At 47.3% G+C, this 22085-nt stretch overlaps 1 protein-coding gene across 3 annotated transcripts in view; it reads right to left on the bottom strand.

Moving 5' to 3' along the window:
• Positions 1–22085, bottom strand: part of ITGA1 (integrin subunit alpha 1) — a 165838-nt gene that overhangs the window by 56593 nt on the left and 87160 nt on the right. For all 3 annotated transcript variants that reach the window (XM_084833194.1, XM_084833193.1, XM_084833195.1), the window contains exons 10-15: positions 11433–11506; positions 7807–7951; positions 5999–6141; positions 4494–4637; positions 3769–4026; positions 2842–2972 (exon numbers count right to left, since the gene is read on the bottom strand). In XM_084833194.1, coding sequence (XP_084689320.1) covers positions 2842–2972; positions 3769–4026; positions 4494–4637; positions 5999–6141; positions 7807–7951; positions 11433–11506 — 895 coding nt within the window. The remainder of the gene's footprint in view (positions 1–2841; positions 2973–3768; positions 4027–4493; positions 4638–5998; positions 6142–7806; positions 7952–11432; positions 11507–22085) is intronic.

Raw genomic sequence — 22085 nt, 5'->3', positions numbered from 1 at the left:
CATAGCATGCCAGGCTTTCCTGTCCTGCGCTCTCTCCTGGAGCGTGCTCAAGTCCATAGGGAAAGCCATAGCTTTGATTATACGGACCTTTGTCGGCAAGGTGATGTCTCTGCTTCTTACTATGCTGTCTAGGTTTGCCATAGCTTTCCTCCCAAGGAGCAAGCGTCTTTGAATTTTATGGCTACAGTCACCAACGGCGATGATCTTGGAGCCCAAGAAAATAAAATCTGTCACTGCTTCCATTTCTGAAATGATTTCGGTCATACCTGAATGGTTTAGTGGTTTTCCCTATGTTCTTCAATTTCAGCCGAAATTTTGCAACAAGAAGCTCATGATCCGAGCCACAGTCAGCTCCGGGCCTTGTTTTGACTGACTGTATGGAGCTTCTCCATCTTTGGCTGCAAAGGACATAATCAATCTGATTTCGATATTGACCATCTGGTGACGTCCATGTGTAGAGTCGCCTCTTGTGCTGTTGGAAAAGAGTGTTTGCTATGATCAGCGTGTTCTCTTGGCAAAACTCTATTAGCCTTTGTCCTGCTTCATTTTGTACACCAAGGCCATGCTTTCCTGTTATCCCGGTGATTTCTTGACTTCCTACTTTAGCATTCCAATCCCCTATGATGAAAAGGACGTCTTTTTTTTGGTGTTAGTTCTAGAAGGTATTGTAGGTCTTCATAGAACCGATCAACTTCAGCTTCTTCGGCCTCAGTGTTTGGGGCATAGACTTGAATTACTGTGATGTTGAATGGTTTGCCTTGGATTCATACTGAGATCATTCTATCTTTTTTAAGATTGTACCCCAGTACTGCTTTTCCCACCCTTTTGTTGACTATGAGTGCTACTCCATTTCTTCTAAGGGATTCTTGCCCACAGTAGTAGATATAATGGTCACCTGAATTAAATTCGCCCATGCTTGTCCATTTGAGTTCGCTGATTCCCAAGATGTTGATGTTCAATCTTGCCATCTCATGTTTGACCACCTCCAGCTTACCTTGATTCATTGATCTGACATTCCAGGTTCCTAAACAATATTGTTCTTTACAGCATCGGATTTTGTTTTCACCACCAGACACATCCACAGCTGAGTGTCCTTTCGGCTTTGGCCCAGCCGCTTCACTCTTTCTGGCACTACTTGGAAATACCCTCTGCTTTTCCCCAGTAGTATATTGGACACCTTCTGACCTGAGGGTCTCATCTTCCGGCGTCATATCTTTTAGCCTTGTGATATGTTCCATGGGGTTTTCTTGGCAAGAATACTGGAGTGGGTTGCCATTTCCTTCTCCAGTGGACCACATTTTGTCAGAACTCTCCACCATGACCTGTCCATCTTGGGTGGCCCTGCACAGCATAGCTTATGGCTTCACTGAGTTATGAAAGCCCCTTTGCCACAACAAGGCAGTGATCCATGAAGGGGAGAAAATGGGATAGAAATTAATAAATCAATGTTCCAAACTCCCCTTTCAGGGCTGCTTTGTTTGTACATACAATCAACACCTCTGCTGAAATCCCTACATGTGAACCTGTGTGCATTCACATTTATACTGAAGCTGAAGCTAAATATTTTGGCTACCTAATGCGAAGAGAAAAATCCCTGGAAAAGACCCTGATGCTGGGAAAGATTGAAGACAAAAGGAGAAGGGGACGGCAGAGGATGAGATGGCTAGATAGCATCACTGATGCAATGAATATGAACTTGAGCATGCTCCGGGAGAGAGCGGAGGACAGGAAGGCCTGGCGTGCTATGGTCCATGGGGTCATGAAGAGTCGGACATGACTTAACGACTGAACAACAACAACAAATGTGAGATGCAAATGCACGGCCACAGTTACAGACAGTTGCTACAGTTTCTATCATAGCAGTCCTTTTGTGATATGCTGAGAGTGCAAGAATTGGTTAGCAATCACACATAACCAGATATGTATGCACTTCCAGTTCACATGCAATGAACTGCCATTTCTTTTGTGAGAACATGGCCAAGCACTGAGGATATTTCCATTTAGGAATGTGGTGCCAGTCTGTCAACTGGCCCTGAGAGTTTGCTGTCCTTGTAAGAAAACATGCCTCCACTCCTGCTTCCACACAGTAAGGCCCTCCATGCAAGTAACATGTGAATAGGGCTTTTAAAATGATTTCGCTATTCGTGTCTAGGATTGTTCTAGGTAGCAGTTAGGGATGTTAGAGAATTCCGCCATGGACTCCAATGAGTCCGTGGCGGAACGGTGCAATCCCCCCCGCCACCCCGCAAAATTTCCCCGGGATGGGCCCTACCTTTTGTTGGCCGTCCGGTCCGTCCACTGCCCCAGTCTGCAGCTGCCATTTGCCTCCCTACTTTAGCCATGATAGGCTACGTAAGTGTTTACGTAGCCTATCACAGCTAATACAGGGACGCAAATGGTGGCCACTACGCCACTTGCATCCCTGTGTTAGCTGTGATAGGCTACGTATATATTTACGTAGCCTATCACGAAAAGAGCAGGGACACAAATGGTGTAGCGGGCGCCATTTGCATCCCTGCTCTTTGCTGTGATAGGCTACGTAAATATATACGTAGCCTATCACGGCTAATGCAGGGATGCAAATGGCAGCTGCTACAGCGGCCGCCATTTGTAGCTGCAGCCTAGCAGTGGACAGAAGTCCAGCCATGAGCGGCCCTGGCTGGCGGCTCCGCGGACTTGCCATGGAGCGAAGCTGGCTGGGGAGGATTCTGGGGGGAGGGACAGATCGCCTCCCCCCCACAGCGGACGGCCCCACCAGAATGGGGTGAGTAATCTGCACACCCCTAGTAACAGTTATTGACAACCTGATTGCCCTTTAAAGTGAAAGTTTAACACACATACCAGAAGAGGGCTGCTCCTCCAAGGCCTCCAATGGTGACATCTGTCAATCCGTCTCCATTTAAGTCCATTTCGCCATGTATAGACTGACCAAAAAATTTCATCTTTTCTCCATCTCCACCTGATGCAATGCGCTGTGTAATAAACAATACCTTTATTACATTCCACAGGAAAACATGTTTAAGAATATTCGGTTGCAATCCTATCCATGTTTACCTGGGAGTGAGCCGTACTGAATTCAATGAGGCTTACTTCTGAGTAGACATGCATAGGATTGCACAGTTAAACCTGGATTTGTTGGGGACTATTACCCCCCGCCCCCAGTAATTTGGAATTAGTACTTAGGCCAAACCTTTGAAAAGAAACACCAAACAAACCAGGTAAAGAGGATTTTAGGAGGGTAGTATGGATACCACTCATCTAATGAATTCTGGTTCAACATTCTTGGGAGAACGTATTTATTTATGTATTTATTTATTTTCTATACCGCCCAATAGCTGAAGCTCTCTGGGCGGTTCACAAAAATTAAATACACAATAAATTATATTGTACATTTAAAACTAAAAGTTACCTAATAGATACCCATTATTCCAGAAACCATCTTGAACTGCCCCTTGAATCTAATTTCAGAGACTCAAATATCATTTAAAAAACAAAAACAAATATACACATTACAGAAAATATCTAAGTTTTGATGAATGTTGACATTTAGAGGTGAACGTAAGCCAGTCCCAGATTGATATTTATCAAAGTTTGACATTTGCTATATAAATTAATCTAACAATTTACCACCAAACAGAATGACTTTACACCTAATTCCATGAATTTTGTTACACGTCTGCATCCAAATTTCTTTGAAGTTTCCCAGTCCCACTGCTGGCAAGAATCCCAGTTTTCATATCAGGACAGTCACTTAATTTTATTCTGTACCTGAACATATTCTTTCCTTATTGTTTTTCCATTGCCATGGTAAACATATACAGCTCCTCGATGATCGTCTTCGAGAGGAGCCCCTATAACTATATCATTAAACCCGTCAAGGTTGAGATCCTTTACTGGAGCAATTGATGTCCCAAAACGACCCCCACAGGGTTCATTCTTGTTGTGATTGGTGCAGTCACTGTGCTTCAGGAGTGAACAGCAACTTTGCTTTACCGGCTCAAGCATCATCTGATATTCAAAGGTTTTCTGTGAAAGAGGAAATGTCAAAATGGATTTTCATCTACTTTCTGTTAGTGCTCTTGAGCAGGGCTGGCCCAAGATATTTTGTTGCCTGAGGCGAAGGACAAGATGGAGCCCCTTCCCATTCTATGTACAAAAGCTGACTGAACTGGCAGATGAATCTGTCTTCAGCTATAATGATGGGACATTTTCTCCACTGAACTTGAAGGTAGCAGGTTAACTTAGGGGGTACAGAGTAGGCTACAAGGCACACAGTTCTCTCTTTGAACATCTTGCTGCTGCCTCTCAGCATCTGCCGCTTGAGGCAACTTCCTCACGCTGCCTAATGGTAGGGCTGTTCCTGCTCTTAAGGGCTTCCCCAAGAGACACACAAGACAAACAGTACTTTCCTTTGGTAGCTTTTCCTGGTTGATCCTAAACTATTGTTCGAATCCCAACCTAGTTCATCCCTATGAGTTATTTTTTATCATTACCTGGTTCAGAGAGTAAACATACACCTTGCCTTGCTCTTCTTTTTCGGTCCCCATGTACATAGGTGCGCCTACCAGAAGGATATCAGTAAACGTATCTTTGTCGATGTCAATGGTTGTGATAACACTCCCAAAATAGGATCCAATCTGTAGTTTATGAAATGGTCTCGTATCACACATTTGTAATTGTCAATATATTGCAGAATTCAATAAGGAGCTAATGAGGTGCCAATGACTTAAATATAAATCCTCAGGGTCCCTTAAAGCCCCCCCCCCCACTTCTCTCCTGGCTCTTCCCTTTCCACTTAGTCAGGGTACGTTTGGGGAGTAGGGAAGGGACTGGCAGGATGGACAGGGCGAAAGTTCCCTGAGGTTTAGTCTTCTCAAGGTTTCTTGCGGAACTTCCAGAAAATCCCCAGACTTTCTCCAAGAGGGGAGTGGGGGAGCTTGCCTGTTACTAAACACAGGATATTATAGCTATGTTAAGTATAAGCCATAAGTCAAGGGAGCTGGGCTGCTGCAGCAGCTTGGGCTGGCTTAAAGAGGCCCAGTGCAGACCAGAGGAGCAGGTCTTCCTTCTGGTCCACCTAGGAAGCCCTGCCCACCCACCCCCATCCAGCCAATTGGAGTCTCAATTGGCTCTTTCATCCACACAACTGATCTGGCCACCCAGAAGCTCCTCAGCACCACTGCTGTGGAGTCACTTTGCACCCCTGGCTGCTCCCCTTGCTCCCCACACCTGGCACAAATGGAGGCTACCCGGGACGTTGGGAGTTGTTACGTAATTCATTAACATAGTTTCCTGGGGCAGGTGTCTGTCTTTGTCTGTGTCTCTGTGACAGAGTGGCATGCAAGATGAACCCATAAAGGCAATTCTTTAGGTTGATCTAGGAAGGCAACCTCTTCATCACTGCAGCCTGCTTGCTCACCTGCCTCTTGCTCTGGCCCAGACAATGACGGTGGTGAGGAGGAGGAGCAGTGGATGCCACTGCCCACTTGTCCACCAGCTATCAAGCCAGGAAGTGGTGGCAATGCGGAGAAAGAGGATGAGGAGCAACAGCAGCTGGTGACAATGGTGGCGAGAAGGTAGACTTACTAAGGGAGAGGGCCCACTGGGGTGTCTGGCCTAAGGGCCCTCAAAAACCTGGAGCTGGCACAGTTCCTGGAGGTGATCACATGGGGACCATCAAATATTTAGACCAAGCCCATTTGCACAATTAAAACAGTTTGAGAATCCGATGTGAAAATCCACATTTTCCATGAAACACATGGATTGCACAGATCATATGTGCGGCACGAATGCATCTGATGATAGTTGAAATGAACATTGCGCAATCATACACACCACTCCATTGCTTTTAAGTTGCTCTAGTCACAAGTTAATATTTTCAGAAATGCAGCCATAATTCAAATGCAGCTATTATTCTCTGATGTTAATTTCTCTTAACATTGCGTATTTTACAAATATATGGATGACGTTTCAGCAGTATTTTACTATGCATACTTACTTGTTCCCCACTTATTTGTTGAAGGATTTCTATATCTGCATCTCTCATTCTATATATGATAACTTGACCAGTGTGATTATATCGAGGTTGGCCAGCAATGTATAGCACATCTCCAGGGACTGAGGCTGAATTTACTGTATAACCTAAGGAATCAGAGGCATAGCATTCATTCTTAGATTATTTCGGCAATACCTACTTGTGCTTTTAAAAAAAGCAAGCATAAGTATCTTTCTGCTAGAGCAGGGGTGTTGAACCACTTTTAGCCTGAGGGCTGAATTCCATTTCAGAGAACCTTTCGGGGGCCACATTCCCATGGTGAGAATGTGCACAGGAGGTGGAGCCAGAAATACAAAAACATACCAGCCTATTATAGCGTGAAGTTCTTATTGCCAGTAACTAAGCTTTAGGTGAGGCATTTCAACCTTTTAGAATAGGATAAAACTCCACAAAGGCTGAGACACCACCAAACGATCGGTGGTTGGGGGAAAATGTATGGAGCCAAAGGAAGGGAGTGTGGCCATCTGGGTGTCTGGAATGAATCTGAGCGTGTGGAGATGTCTGGCAGCTCAGATTCAGAATGGGAACAGCTAGGAGGCAACCTGCCCAGTGAGCCCAGATATGGCAAGTCTTTCTTCCCAAGACCTTGACACACAGATGGCACAGGCTGAACAGCTCCCACATTCTTCCATCACAGGAATGCAAGTTGAGGAGGAGGATGGGGGCAAGGGCAAGACTTGAGGGACACGAGAATCTGTTGCAGAGTGAAGCGGGAAAAGTTAGGGGCAGAGCTAAGATGCCCCACCAGGTTGGCCACTCATGATAGCCAACTTAGGAGGGAGCTGCCTTAAGGGAGGGTCATCTCTGTGAAGCTAGTCTGTCCATGAAGTTCTGCCCAGACTGCTGGCAACTTTCCTAACTTCCACTTCGTATCCTCTATTGATATTCGCAGATGTGCGGATTAGCTGGTTCATTGCAGTCTGGGAGTTCCTAGAATTTGCATTTGTAATGAAGCTAGTCATTAACCAATAAAGTAGTTTTATCCTAGAGCTTTGTTTCCTGGAGTGTGTCAATTGCGAAGAAAGAAGATGAAGGAACCACTGGGAAACCCTGGATGGCTGGATAGGACCCCTGGAGGGCTGGATTTAACTCCCAAGCCTGAGGTTTTCCACCCCTGCACTAGAGTCTATCCTAGCTACACCAAGGCAGCCAGTTCTTCCACTATATTGTGGAATATAGTGGAGGGCCTTGTTCTATGTGCTCAGAGCACTTCACATGCATTGAACTGTTCCAAATGCTTGAAGCATTTCACATACATTATCCCAGCAATTCTTACAACACATAGGGGGCCACTAGGTGCTGATGATTATTAGCACAGATGCTTATAGTAGATCCAGAACAGACACTGCATTCTGTGGACCTCAAGAATAAAATATCAACATTTTAAAAATTAGAACCACCATCTACGCAATGGCACCCAATAAACTAGCTCAATTAGAGCCCAAGGTGAAAAGGGAAGTCTTTACGGCCCTGGCTCAATTGAAGGCCTGAAATGATGGGGCCTGGTGGATGTCAACTGGCATACAGTTCCACAAGTGGGAGGTGGGGCGCTACCGAGATGGCCCTATCCCTCAGGTCTGCCATCCTAATTGTTTTTACCAGCAGGCACACAAGCAGGCCCTCCAACCCTGATCTCAAGAGTGCGGACCTAAAGCATTTCTTTCTTTCTTTTTTTTTTTTACTCATGCAGCTTGTTGTAAAAATAGGACATACAGCAGGTAGCTAAGAGAAAAGTAAGAATACTTCCTCACCTAAGTAAGCCGCAAGGGGCTCATTTCTTTCTGAAGACTTATCATAAAAGGTGTCATTGCTTGGGATTAGTGAGGCGCTCCCCTTCAACATGACAACGGTTCCATTCCAGTCATATGCTCCAACCGCTCCAAGCATGATCCAGTCCTTACACAGCGGGAGAAATCATTCATGACACAAACCATACAATGTAGTCTTTACTATATTATTATCTTCTTGGAGGGATTTACCTGAGGCAGAAGCCAAAAAATGGGACTGTTCTGGGCAAACAAGGACAGCTGAAGGGAGTGATGATCTGCTCATGACATAAACAAAGAAACTGCATGCCAGTAGTAACTTGAGAGCATTCTTACCTAACCAATATAGTTTTGATTTCTTTTTAAACTTGGAATTGTTACTGAGTTTTGTTTATTCACAACAATTAAAGCATAAACCCTTGAGAAAAGGATAACCATAACAAAACTGAAAAAGGAAAGAAGGAAACTAGGGATGTACGGATTCCCCACTGTCGATTCCGGTGGAGAATCTGTGTGTGGGGGGAGGCAATCCATTCCTCCCCCCCCCCGGAATCCTCCGGAGTGGCTGTGCTCTGCGAGGATTCCGCGGAGCCGCACCAGCTATAGGGCCGCTTACCTTGCTGGCCAGAGCTGTTCACCTCCTCCGCGCTGATCGCCATTTCTTTTCTTTTTTAAAAAAAGGCGATCGGCAGGATGTGTCCATAGACTTATACACAAATAGAGCCGTGAATCTTGCGTATAAGTCTATGTGTCCATAGGCTTATATGCAAGATTCACAGCTCTATTTTGCATATAAGTCTATGGACATCCTGCTGATCGCCATTTTTTTTATTTTTAAAGAAATGGCGATTGGCGCGGAGGAGGTAGGGATGGACGAAAGTCACTTACCTGTCCTCGAAGCTTTTCGCGGTGGGGGGGAGGCGCTTCGCTGCTCCCCCCGCGAAGTTCAGGCCGGGGGGGGGAGGCTTCCCGCCTCGCCCGGCCGAAATTCAGGCCGGGGAGGAGGCGCCTCGCCTCGCCCAGCCATGAACTAAAAAGTTAAAAAATAAACAATGCCCCCGTGATAGGCTACGTGACGATTAACGTAGCCTATCACGGCTAGATCTGCAAAGTCAGCCGTGATAGGCTACGTTAATCGTCACGTAGCCTATCACGGGTGACTTAAAAAAAAAAAGCGCGTACGCAAATGGCGGCCCCCATAGGGAGCCGCCATTCGCGTTCCTTATTTGGTCGCTGTAGTCTACGTAAAGATTTACGTAGACTACGGCGAAAATAAGGGAAACGCAAATAGCATTGCCCTTATTTTCGCCGTAGTCTACGTAAATCTTTACGTAGACTACAGCGACCAAATAAGGAACGGGAATGGCGGCTCCCTATGGGGGCTGCCATTATCTGTACGCGCTTTTTTTTTTTTAAGTCACCCGTGATAGGCTACGTGACGATTAACGTAGCCTATCACGTTAATCTAGCTGCAAATCTAGCTGTGATAGGCTACGTTAATCGTCACGTAGCCTATCACGGGGGCGTTTTTTCTTTTCTTTTATTGGAATGGCGGTGGTGGCAGCCGGTCGAAAGACCGGCTGCTGCTCCCGCCCCGGACGAACACCCGCCGAACCGCCGGCTGGACCCGCCACCGGGAGGGACATTCAGCAAAGGTAAGTCCCATCCCGGCGGTGTGTGTGCGGGGGGCGGGGGGGGGGTGCGGAGAATTTCTCCCCAAAACTTGTTCGGGGGGCCGAACATGTTGGCGCTCGGCCCCCCGAAGTTTCGGGGAGAAATTCTCCGCCAACCCTAGGAGGAGGTGATCGGCTCCAGTGGAAGAAGCAGCCAAGTGCCGTTCCGTCTCCAATCCTCCTGCAGCGGAGGTAAATGGTGCCAATCCGCCGTGGATTCCTGAGGCCGGATTCCAAAGAATCTGGCCTCATTTGAATCCATGGTGGATTTCTCCAACATCCCTAAAGGAAACTAGAATTGTATGTGACACCATATATAACAGCTGTTCCAGATATTTCGTTGGTTCAGAAATTGGCATAATTATATGGAAGCTGGTCAGGGAACCACCTTCCAAATCTGTTGTAAATGTGTCCTATTTTTCCCTTGTTCACTCAATTTGACAATTCAGCATCACAATAATCAGTGGAGGCTGGTGGCTCTGATTTTGGTAGGGTTGTGAATCCATTCTGGATTTCAGTCAGGCCCAGCCAGAACTCTAAAGGAGCTATCCAAAGTGCTGAACCTTATCCCCCCCCAAAGTGCTGAACCCTATCCCCTTTAGAGTTCTCACTGGTTATGACGGGAACCCAGATGGATTCATAGCCCCACCAAAATCGGAGCCACCAACCTCCACTGACCATCATCATCTCATTCCATACTCTTGAGCCCTATTCACAATTAATGCTTATCTGCTGAATCAACATATGAGCAGGGAGAGGGCCCCATCAAACTGGCCCCACCCCTGATGTCATGCCCAGCAGCTTGCCCCTCCCCCTGATGTCCACGCATTCAGCACAACTGACTGCAGTGAGGAAGCCTTCACAGGTCCACGTCATCTGGAATCCCAGTTGCATAGAGTTCCATATCCTGTAGATGCCTTCACATGGACAGCTGTACCTGTGAAAGCGTCCTCACTGTAGGTAGACATGTGCACTGAATGCATGGACATTAGGGTGGGGCAAGTTGACATTGGGAGGTGGGACTTGTCAGCACGTGACCATTGGCTGTGAATAAGGCTTGTGTTGCCATGTTTTCAGGAGGGAGTTCATGTGCATATACAGCCTTTCGCCATGTCTGTATTTGGTCTAGAGTGAGCAAAAGGGAAGAAAAAGCGATTAAAGGTGCAATCCTATGCATGTTTAGACAGTAAAAAAAGGCCTACAACTCCCACCATATCCCAGCCAGCATGGGTTGTAGGACTTTTTTTCTGTCTAAACATGCAAAGGATTGCACCCGAAGACTGTCTAAACATGCATAGGATTTTCTGTCTGATCATGCATAGGATTGTGCCTGTATTCAAGGCCAGCCTATCATCTCCTTCCAAAAATGGAATTTAGAAGAAGACAGAAACTGAGGTCTGATTTGTGCAGCAAGACCTTTTAAAGTGGGGAGCAGGGTGGGGTTGGCATTTAGTGCTCTGCTCCAAGCAGCAAAATATCTTGGGTTGGCATATATGTATTAGTAGCTGCTAGTAGCCTCAGAGAAAATGTATAGTTAGTAGAGCTGGAATGGTATATTGGCCAGGATGGTTCAGTGTACAGTTTCATATGATTTCCCAGAATTTTTGACTTATTCACCACAAGTGCCTATAGCCTCACACACCCTTTCACATTTGCTTGATGGTGTTTTACAGATCGTATGGAATGAGGTACCATCAGTGAAGTAGGTTAAGAGTGCAATATAAAGTAGATTAAGATTGCAAAGGAGAAAGCCCCATTGAATTCAATGGAACTTACTTCTGAGTAGATATGTATAGGATTACATTCTATTTGTTCCTAAAACACATTATATTATTCTTTTTTTCTGGGGACATTCAAGACAATGTACACTATACACAACTGTTTCTTTTAACAACAACAAGAACAACAACATTTTCTACTTCAATCTGCTTAATGTACCTGGGAATAATGGGCGCTGAACCCAGCTTGGGACATTTCCATTCCAAAAGAGGCTGCCAGCTGGTCTTTCGTAGCTGTAGAAAGAAAAGAAAATGTTTAGCATATGGAGAGCCAGGGCCTGCAGGAGGAGCTGCCACCACCTGGGCAAGAGGTGTGCCTGCTGCTGCTGTGCCACCACCACCACCACCACCGTTGTGGACTCCTGCCTGGCAGTATTTTTAAAGGGGATTTTTAACATTGTTTTTTTTAATTTGGGGGGGATTCTGTTGTGTTTTTAGGAGTGGGTAGCCTGCCTGATAGGCGAGAGTGAGAGGGCATGTGTCCATCTGATGGAGGCAGTGGGGGGAGCATTGGGGGCCAGAATATATCGATGCTGGGCAGCAGGCACTGGCAGAATGCTAGGGGCAGGCCATGCCAGGTAAGGGGAACAAGGGGAAGATGTGTAATATCTGTCCCCTGTTCTGGGCCTGTCCAGAGCCAAAGGATGGCTGGGGGAGGCATGACTCCACCTTCTGGCCTTCGTTTGCTGCTCTGCAATGTCAGGTCTGTTACCCAGAAAACATCCCTCATCCACGACATGATCCTGGATGGGGGTGCAGACCTGGCATGTATTACGGAGACCTGGCTGGCTGAGGCCGCTGCTCCAACTCTGGCAGCCATGTGCTCAGCTGGATTTTTGTATGCACAGCAGCTGAGGGCTGGGGATTGGGGCGGGGGAGTGGCTGTTATCTACCGAGAATCCTTGGTCTTCACCACACCCCCTCTCTGGGAGACCAAGGTTGCTGAGTGCATGTACTGGAGGTTGGGCCCAAAGGGCAGTCTGGGGATTCTGCTCGTGTACCGTCCACCCCGCTGCACAACTGACTTCCTGGCCGAGGTGCTTGAGGTGGTCTCTGATGTGCGTGTGCAGTCTCCTAACTTATCGGTGCTGGGGGACTTCAATGTGCATTCAGAGGCCATCCTCACGGGGGCACCTCGGGACTTCATGGAGACCATGGCTTCCTGGGAGCTGCACCCTATTCCAACTGGGCCCACCCATGTAGCCGGTCATGCATTAGACCTTGCGTTTGTTTCTGGAGAAGCAGGGAGTGATCTGGAAGTCAGGGGTAGATCCACCACCCCCTTGTCATGGTCAGATCACTATCTGGTGATGTTAGACTTCTCGGTTCCACAACCCCTCCGCAGGGGTGGAGGACCCACTAAAATGGTCTGCCCCAGGCGTCTTATGGATCCGAATGGATTCCTGAACACACTTGGGGATCCTCTGGAGCATGCCAATGGCCACTTGGTCGAGACCTTGTTGGGTGGCTGGAATGCCGCAATCACTGGGGCATTAGATCGGGTGGCTCTGAAACGCCCTCTCCCCCTGAACAGTGTTCGGACCGCACCATGGTTCAATCCGCAGTTATGAGCTCTGAAACAGGAGGTGAAACAGCTAGAGCGCCAGTGGCGGAAGTCTTGCTCCAAAGACGATCAGACACAGGCTAGAGCTGTATCTTCAGCCTATCACGTGGCAGTGAAGGCAGCAAAAAAGGAATATTATGCTGCCTCTATTGTGTCTGCAGAGTGCTGTCCCAGGAGGCTGTTCCAAGTGGTCTGCAGCCTGGTCAGTCCAGTCGCTCCGGAACCACTGGAGCATTCTAAGGCCTCCTGTGAGGCCTTGGCAAGGCACTTTGCAGATAAAATTGATCGGATTAGGAGTGTTATTCCGTGCACTGTGGATGCAGTTAGTGAGCAAGAGGCGGCCTGTGGCAGACCGGTTTTGTGGGATCAGTTCCAGCTTCTTCCTTCTGATGAAGTGGACAAGGTGCTTTCATCTTGCCTGAGAACAACATGGCCTACACCTGCAACAAGTGCAAGTTGATCATGCTGCTGGAAGAAAATTAAGTGGACTGGAGCGGTGACTGTCGACCCTCCGGGGAATAAGAGTTCTTGGACAGAATGGGGGAACTACAGCAGCAAAGGGAAGACCAGAAGCTTGAAGAGCAACAGCAAGATAAAGCAGTGGGAAATGCTGAGGTGAAGAAAAATGGAGTTGAGGATACTCCTTGGAAAAGGGTGACAGTTAGGAGAAGAACTAGACGCCACTCTGCACCAGTGGAAGCAGTGGAGCTGTGGAACCGATTCCAGGTACTTGCAGATGAGACTGGAGGACAGCCTGCAGAGGAAGAATCACAGGGGAACCTACATGAGAGTGAGCAAGAGGCTGAAGGTCAGTCAAACAGAGGCGATGAAACCCAGGCCTACAACAAGAAGAAGAGAAGAGTGGTAGTAATGGGAGACTCCTTGCTGCGTGGGATCAAGACCCAAGTATGTCGCGAAGGCCCATGGACTCGCCAGGTATGTTGTCTCCCGGGAGGACGGATTAGAGACGTGACTGAAAGGTTGCCTGCAGTCATAAAGCCCACTGACAGGTATTCCTTTCTTCTCATCCATGTGGGAACAAATGATACCGCCAAGCAGAGCTACGAAGAGATCACGTCAGACTTTGAAGCTTTGGGAAGGAAACTCAAGAACTTTGGGGCCCAGATAGTTTTCTCATCCATACTTCCAGTAGTTAGAAGAGGGATAGAAAGGGAATGAAAAATACTCCGGGTGAATGACTGGCTACAAAGGTGGTGCCGACGAGAGAGATTTGGATTCTGGGACCACGGGCTATACTTCCTGGAAGATGGGCTGTTGGCAAGGGACGGGTTGCACCTCACAAAGGATGGGAAGAATGTGTTTGGCCACAGCATGAAGAACTTCATCAGGAGGGCTTTAAACTGAATCCTACGGGGAAGGGAGATGTAATGTTGGGGGTAACAATGGACGTAGGCGCATGCACTGCAATGGAGAGAACAGCTCTGATAGCGCTCAATAATAGTCTTCAGACACATGTAGGAAGAAAGCCAGACTATGAAGCACATGGTCTTCGATGTCTATATACTAATGCCCAGAGTATGGGAAACAAACAGAATGCACTTGAACTCTTAATACAGGAGGGAAATTATGACTTGATAGGTATAACTGAGACTTGGTGGGATGACTCTCATGACTGGAATACAGCAACTGAAGGATATAACTTGTTCAAAAAGAACAGGAGGAACAGAAAGGGAGGTGGGGTTGCACAGTATGTGAAAAATACATATCTCTGCACAGAAATACAGGAGGATGAGCTTGGTAGCCCCATCGAGAGCATCTGGATGAAAATAAATGGAGCAAAGAATAAAAGGAACCTGGTGGTCGGAGTCTACTACCAGCCACCCAACCAAGGAGAAGACGAGGATGAAACTTTTGAAAAGCAAATAGCCAATGTTTCAAGGAAGCATGATGTCGTAGTCATGGGGGATTTCAATTTCCCCGATATTTGTTGGGAGACAAATTCTGTAAAACATGGCCCCTCCAGGAAATTCCTGACTTGTGTGGTGGAGAACTTCCTCCTTCAGAAAGTAGACGAAGGAACTAGAGGATCAGCTATCATTGACTTGATCCTAACCAACAGAGATGACTTAGTGGATAAAGTAGCAGTTACAGGAACTCTGGGGGAAAGCGAGCATGTTGTACTTGAGTTCTTGGTTCTAAGGGAAGCAAAAGCTGAGTGTAGTCAAATGCGTACCCTGGATTTTGGGAAAGCTGATTTTAATAAACTCAGAACAATGATCAGTAAGGTCCCATGGCAAGTGACGCTAATGAGAAAAGGAGTCCAAGATGGGTGGGAGCTTTTAAAAAAGGAACTTCTCAAGGCACAATTACAAACAATTCCAACAAGAAGAAAAGGTGGAAGACAACAGAAGAAGCCCATGTGGCTACACAAAAAGCTTAGGGATGACCTGAAAACAAAAAAGGACACATATAGGAAGTGGAAAGAAGGCCAAGTAACAAAGGAAGAGTACAGGCAGGTAGCACAGAATTGCAGGGATGGTGTCAGGAGGGCTAAAGCTGAGAACAAGCTGAGGTTAGCGAGGGATGCTAAAAACAACAAAAAAGCTTTCTTCAGCTACGTGCATAGTAAAAGGCAGAGGAAAGAAATGGTTGTTCAGCTATTAAATAAGGATGGCAAAATTATAACAGATGACAAAGAAAAGGCAGAGGTGCTCAATTCCTACTTTGGCTCAGTCTTCTCCCAAAAGAGGCTCTATGACCCCCCTGGCAAAGGCGAAGTATAGGCTGAAGGGGCAGGATTGCAACTTGAGAGCAACAGGCATATGGTCAAGGAACACCTAATTCCTTTGAATGAGTTCAAATCTCCAGGGCCAGATGAACTGCATCCTAGAGTAATAAAGGAACTGGCAGAAGAACTCTCAGAACCGCTGTCTATTCTCTTTGAGAAATCATGGAGGATGGGGGAAGTGTCAGATGACTGGAGAAGGGCTAATGTTGTCCCTATCTTCAAAAAGGGTAAAAAGGAGGGACCTGGGAACTACAGACCAGTCAGTCTGACATCAATCTCTGGGAAAATTCTGGAGCAGATGATAAAGCAATCCATCTGGAAGCACCTTGAAAACAATGCATTACTCGAAGCCAACATGGATTTGTCAAAAACAAGTCCTACCAGACGAATCAAGGGATGGATGAAACACTTAGCTTCCGTTCTGTTCTGTTTCCGCTGGGGGGGGGAAGGAACTCTGTCCCACCCCCCAGAATCGTCGACTGGGGGGGAGGCGATCCGATCCTCCCCCCTGGAATCCTGCCCTGCTGGCTCCACTCCGTGGCCAAGCCGCGGAGCCGCCGGCCGGCTCCGGCCACCCGCAGCTGGACATCCAGCCACTGGGCAGCCCTGCAGGGACGCAAATGGCAGCTGTCATAGCCGCCGCCATTTGCATCCCTGTATTTAGCCGTGATAGGCTACGTAAATATTTACGTAGGGGGGAAAAAAACCCCAGCGTATGCAAATGGCGTCCCTGCATTAGCCGTGATAGGCTATGTAAGTATTTACATAGCCTATCACGGCTATGTAGAGGAAGTGAATGGCGGCCACAGGATGGCCGCCATTCGCAAAGCAGCGTGGACAGGAGCAGGTAAGTTTCGCGTGCCTTTCGTGGGTTGGGGGGCGGGGGCTTCGTTCGGGGGGCCGAATGCACTGGCATTCGGCCTTACCGAGATCCGTCGCGGAATTCTCTGACATCCCTACTGGAGAGGCTTCAGAGGAGGGCAACAAAGATGATCAGGGGACTGGAAACAAAGCCCCATGAAGAGAGACTGAAAGAACTGAGCATGTTTAGCCTTGAGAAGAGAAGATTGAGGGGAGATATGATAGCGCTCTTCAAGTACTTGAAAGGTTGTCACAGAGAGGAAGGCCAGGATCTCTTCTTGATCATCCCAGAGTGCAGGACACAATAAGGAGCTCAAGTTACAGGAAGCCAGATTCTGGCTGAACATCAGGAAAAATTTCCTGATTGTTAGAGCAATATGACAATGGAACCAATTACCTAGGGAGGTATTGGGCTCTCCCACACTGGAGGCATTCAAGATGAGGCTGGACAGCCATCTGTCAGGATGCTCTGACTTGGATTCCTGCATTGAGCAGGGGGTTGGACTCGACGGCCTTTTAGGCCCCTTCCAACCCTACTATTCTATGATTCTATGATTCTATGATCTGTAAGGCCGACCATCTGCTTATTTGATGCCCATCTTGGCTCATTATGGACTGCAGAGAGAGAATGGGTGAGGGGATCAGGGCGGTGGTGAACGCCTCCTTTGAGGAGGGAGTGATGCCATCAGCCCTCAAGGAGGCAGTGATAAGACCACTCTTAAAGAAGCCCTCCTTGGATCCCCAAGTTCTGAACAACTTTCGCCCAGTCTTGAATCTGCCATTTTTGGGCAAGGTGATTGAGCGGATAGTGGTGATGCAGTTGAAGACACACTTGGAAGAAGCCGATTATCTAGACCCATTTCAGTCGGGCTTCAGGCCTGGGCATGGGACAGAAATGGCCTTGGTCGCCTTGGTGGATGATATGAGGAAGGCTCTGGATAGGGGTGAATGCTTCTTCCTTGTTCTTCTTGACCTCTCAGCAGCTTTTAGGGATGTCGGAGAATTTCTCCACGAAACTCCGGGAGGCCGAATGCCAACGCATTCGGCCCCCCGAAATTGGTGGAGAAACGGTCCTCCCCACCCCAGGATGGGACTTACCTTGCGCGAATGTCCCTGGCGCCTCCCAGCAGCGGTGTGGCGGTGGTGCGGCGGCGGCCGGTCTTCCGACCGGCTGCCACCGCCGCCATTTCCCAGTAAAAACAACAACAACAAACGTGATAGGCATAGGCTACGTAAAGATTTACGTAGCCTATCATGGCTAGATTTTCAAAAAACACCGTGATAAGCTACATAAATCCTTACGTAGCCTATCACGGCTGACTTTGGGGGGGGGGGAAGTGCGTACGCAAATAGCATCGCCCTTATTTTCGCCGTAGTCTACGTAAATGTTTATGTAGACTACACGTACCCAAATAAGGAACGCAAATGGCGGCGCCCATGGGCACCGCCATTTGCGTACGCGCTTTCTCCCCCCGTCAAAGTCAGCCGTGATAGGCTACATAAGGATTTACGTAGCCTATCATGGCTGACTGCAGGGATGCAAACGGCGGCGGCTACGGCCGCTGCCATTTGCATCCCGGCAGGAGACAAGATTCGTGGCTGGAGGGATGGGGCGCCTCTCCCCCGGCCAGAATTTCGGCCGGGGGGACGGGGCACCTCCTCCCAGCCAGAATTTCAGCAGGGAGGGATGGGGCACCTCCCACCCCGCCCAGAATTTTGGGGAGAGGGACGGAGCGCCTCCCCCCCACCACGAAGCAAGCTGCGGGATAAGGTAAGGGACTTTCATCCATCCCTACTTTTGATACGATACCATTGACCACAGTATCCTCCTGGACTGCCTGGAGGGGTTGGGCATTGGAGACACCATATTGCGGTGGTTCCAGTCCTTCCTCTCTGGCAGGTACCAGAGGGTAGCACTGGGAGAGGAGGTTTCGGAACTGTGGCCGATCACTTGTGGGGTGCCACAGGGTTCTATCCTCTCCCCGATGCTATTTAACATCTATGTGAAGCCACTGGGGGCTATCAGCAGGAGGTTTGGGGTGCAGTGTCATCAGTATGCGGATGACATGCAGCTCTACCTCTCATTCAGATCTTCACCAAGGTTGGCCGTAGAATCCCTGTCCAAATGTTTGGAGACGGTGAGTGGCTGGATGGGGAGGAATAAGCTGAAGCTGAACCCTGACAAGACTGAGGTGCTTTTGGTGGGAGACAAGAGGAGGCTGGGGGATGTTGACCTGGTGTTGAATGGGGTACGGCTACCCTTGAAAGACCACGTCTGCAGCTTGGGGGTCATCTTAGACTCTAAGCTGTCCATGGAGGCTCAGGTGTCAGCTGTGAGCTGGACAGCACTGTACCAACTCCATCTGATACGGTGGCTGCACCCCTACCTTCCTGACCATCTGCTCCCATCAGTAGTACATGCCCTGGTCTCTTCTTGTTTAGACTACTGTAATGCGCTCTACGTGGGGTTACCCTTGAAGATGGTTCGGAAACTGCAGCTGGTACAGAACGCGGCAGCTCGCCTGATTAAAGGCAGCCGCCGGCAAGATCACATCACTCCAGTGCTGAAGGAGTTGCACTGGTTACCAGTTGTTTTCTGGGCCAAATTCAAGGTGTTGGTTTTGACCTTTAAAACCCCACATGGTTCTGGCTCAGCCTATCTCAAGGAGCACCTCCAGCAACACCAGATAGGCTGCTCAACAAGATCAGCCTCGGATGGCCTTCTCTCTGTCCCATCATCCAGGACAGCTAGGCTGGTGAGGACGAGGGAGAGGGCCTTCTCTGTGGTGGCCCTCACTCTGTGGAACTCCCTCCCTAGGGAACTCCACCATGCCCCCTCTTTAATGAGCTTCTGCCATGCACTAAAAACATGGTTGTTCAGGTAGGTATTTGGGGTTGGTTAGGGTAATTTTAGAAATGTGGTATTTTTAATGTTGAATTTTATTGTTTTGAACTGTTTTTAATGTTGTACATCGCCCAAAGTGGCTGGGTGACCAGCCAGATGGGCAATTAATAAATTAAATAAATAAATAAATAAATAAATCAAAATTCTGCTGTGACAATAAATAAGTTGAAACTGGATAAAAAATAGACAATAATAGAAAAATACATAATCAATGTTTTTCATGAGCCAAACTCTGAATTATTATTTGGGCCTAGGGTCCAACTAGATGTCACATTAAATGCATCTTTTGCATTTAATGTGCAGATTTTTTTAAAAAATGCAAATATCAGGTGTGTGTGTGTGTGTGTGTGTGTGTAATAGAGAGAGCCAGTGTAGTGTAGTGGCTATAGTGTTGGACTGAGAGTCAGGAGATCCGGGTTCTAGTCCCCACTCAGCCATGGGAGCTCAGTGGGTGATTTGGGGCCAGTCATAGACTCTCAGCCCAACCTACCTCGCAGGGTTGTTGTTGTGAGGATAAAATGGAGAGGAGGAGGATTATATACATTGCCTTGCGTACCTTAAGGAGGAAAAAGGGCAGGATATAAATGGAATAAATACAATACAATAAATATTATCAGGATTGCAGCCTGTGTGTGTGTGTGTTTCTCCTCTGTTGTGGCCCTGATGAAAATCTCTCCTCTGAAGCTCCTATTTGCATTGGGGAGGAAATCCCCCATTGGTACCAAGGCTACCCAAGAGAGCAAGTCTCACAGAATACAGTGGGACATATTTCTGAGTAAACACACGTAAGAAAGGAAAATGTAAGCATTATGTGGTAAAATTATTAAACATGATTATAGAGAAAGTAAATCACTTGTTTAATATAGGACATGAATGAAAATTTAGATACTTTTCTGTCTGTAATTTTTAGGTGGCTGAGAGAAAACGATGTGATACATTATATTAATATACACACATTTTGTTTTTGTTTTCCTTGTGTGGAATATTTGTAGTGTAGTGGTTGGTAGGGATGGGGGAGAATTCTGCCATCCCATGTTGGTAGGGATGGGGGAGAATTCTGCCATGGACCCCAGTGAGGCCGGATTCCAAGAATCCGGCCTCACTGGGGCCTGTGGCAGAACGAAGCACTCACCTCGGCCTCCCCCCGGAATCCGTCTGGGTCGACTCCCTCTGCAGGTTGATCCTGCGGAGCCGGCCGCCTACGGCTGCATTTAGGTTAATTTACCAGCTTTACGGTTGCAAATGGCACCACTATGCCATTTGCATCTGGAGACTTAGCACAGTGATACGGCACTGCAATGGCTGCCAGCCATATCGCCAGTGATGCGGAGCAGGTGACCGGCTCTGCAGGATCAACGAGGAGCGGAACCAGCCTGGATGGATTCCGGAGGGGGACGGATCGCCTCCCCCCGCCTGCAGACTCCCCCAGCCGGAATGGGGTAAGTGATCCACCCATTCCTACATGTTGGCCTAGGGCAAACCTAGGAAAGGAAGACCAAGATTCATATGTCTGTTCAGCCATGGACCAACCTTAGCTATTACACAGGACTGGTGTGATAAAATGGGTAATGGCAGACAAAGAATAATGCATGCTACCTTGACTTTCTTGGAGGAAGGGAAGATGCAACTGTAATGACATTTGTATATTGTTCAAAAAATAGCACAACCCTCCAATTAAAGGACTGTCAGCTCGGCCTAGTATCACTTTTGTCCTCTTATTGCCATAAAAAAAACCCTAATGCCAAGAAACCCAAAGCAGATGAGACCATAATTTTTGGCATCTCCCCAACACTGAATGAACAAATTTTGTGGGTGCCAGAAGCCAAGTTTTACATTAATTTGAAAACACTGATCACACTTGATTCAACATGGATATGATTAGTAAACTATATAAGTATAGACAACCTTTTCTTAGGTTAATATTTTTCATTTTCATGGTCCTTCTTTAACTGACCCTATATGTCTACTCAGAAGTAAGTCCAACTGAGTTCAATGAGACTTATTCCCATGTAAATTTTAATAGGATTGCAGAGTGAATCCCAGAATCCAGAGATTCAGGCTTTCACCTTCATCACAAAAACAACAGATATGATCCAACAAAACATGTTCACATGGAATACGGTGGAGGTAGTCAGAATTTTCTCTGAAATTTCCATGCCAGTCATTTCTCCCTGGCAGGGCCAGCCCTATGCTCAAGCAGAATGGGGGAGCCATCTCCGCCAGATGATTTTGGGTCACCAAATTGTTGGTTATTTAATTTAGTAGTATTGCATTTTTAGTGGCAAGTTGGAGGACAGGCACTTGTGGCAATTCCTGTCTTGGGAGAAAAAATGACTTGACCAGCCTTTGACTTGGTGGGGGTGGGACTTGTCCGCCTCAGACAACAAAAATGTACTGTACACTGCTGAAGAGACTAGCCATGTTTCAGCTGGAAATGCAGCTTTCCTTTTCAGCAGTGTGAAGGGCTACTATGGAAATGGCAAAGAAATCTCTGTCTGCATGAGTTGTTTTCCCATTTGTACATGTACAGCTTTGGTGGAATGCAGCCAAAGTTTGTAAGCAAGGAAATGAATATTTTTCACAAGCCAAGAAGAAAAATATATAACCCTTAATTGAAACAAGCTGCAATACTGGGAAGGCATCACATCTAAACATTGTTTCTATACAAATCCAATCATTCTTATGAGGTTCCTAATCATTTGTTACAATAAAATGCTAATTTGCATGTTTTCAT

This window comes from Heloderma suspectum, chromosome 2 (genome assembly GCF_057233095.1).
Source record: "Heloderma suspectum isolate Gila_16-S chromosome 2, 16-S_ref, whole genome shotgun sequence".
Lineage (NCBI taxonomy): Eukaryota > Metazoa > Chordata > Lepidosauria > Squamata > Helodermatidae > Heloderma > Heloderma suspectum.
This window is presented reverse-complemented; position numbering and strand designations above follow the sequence as displayed.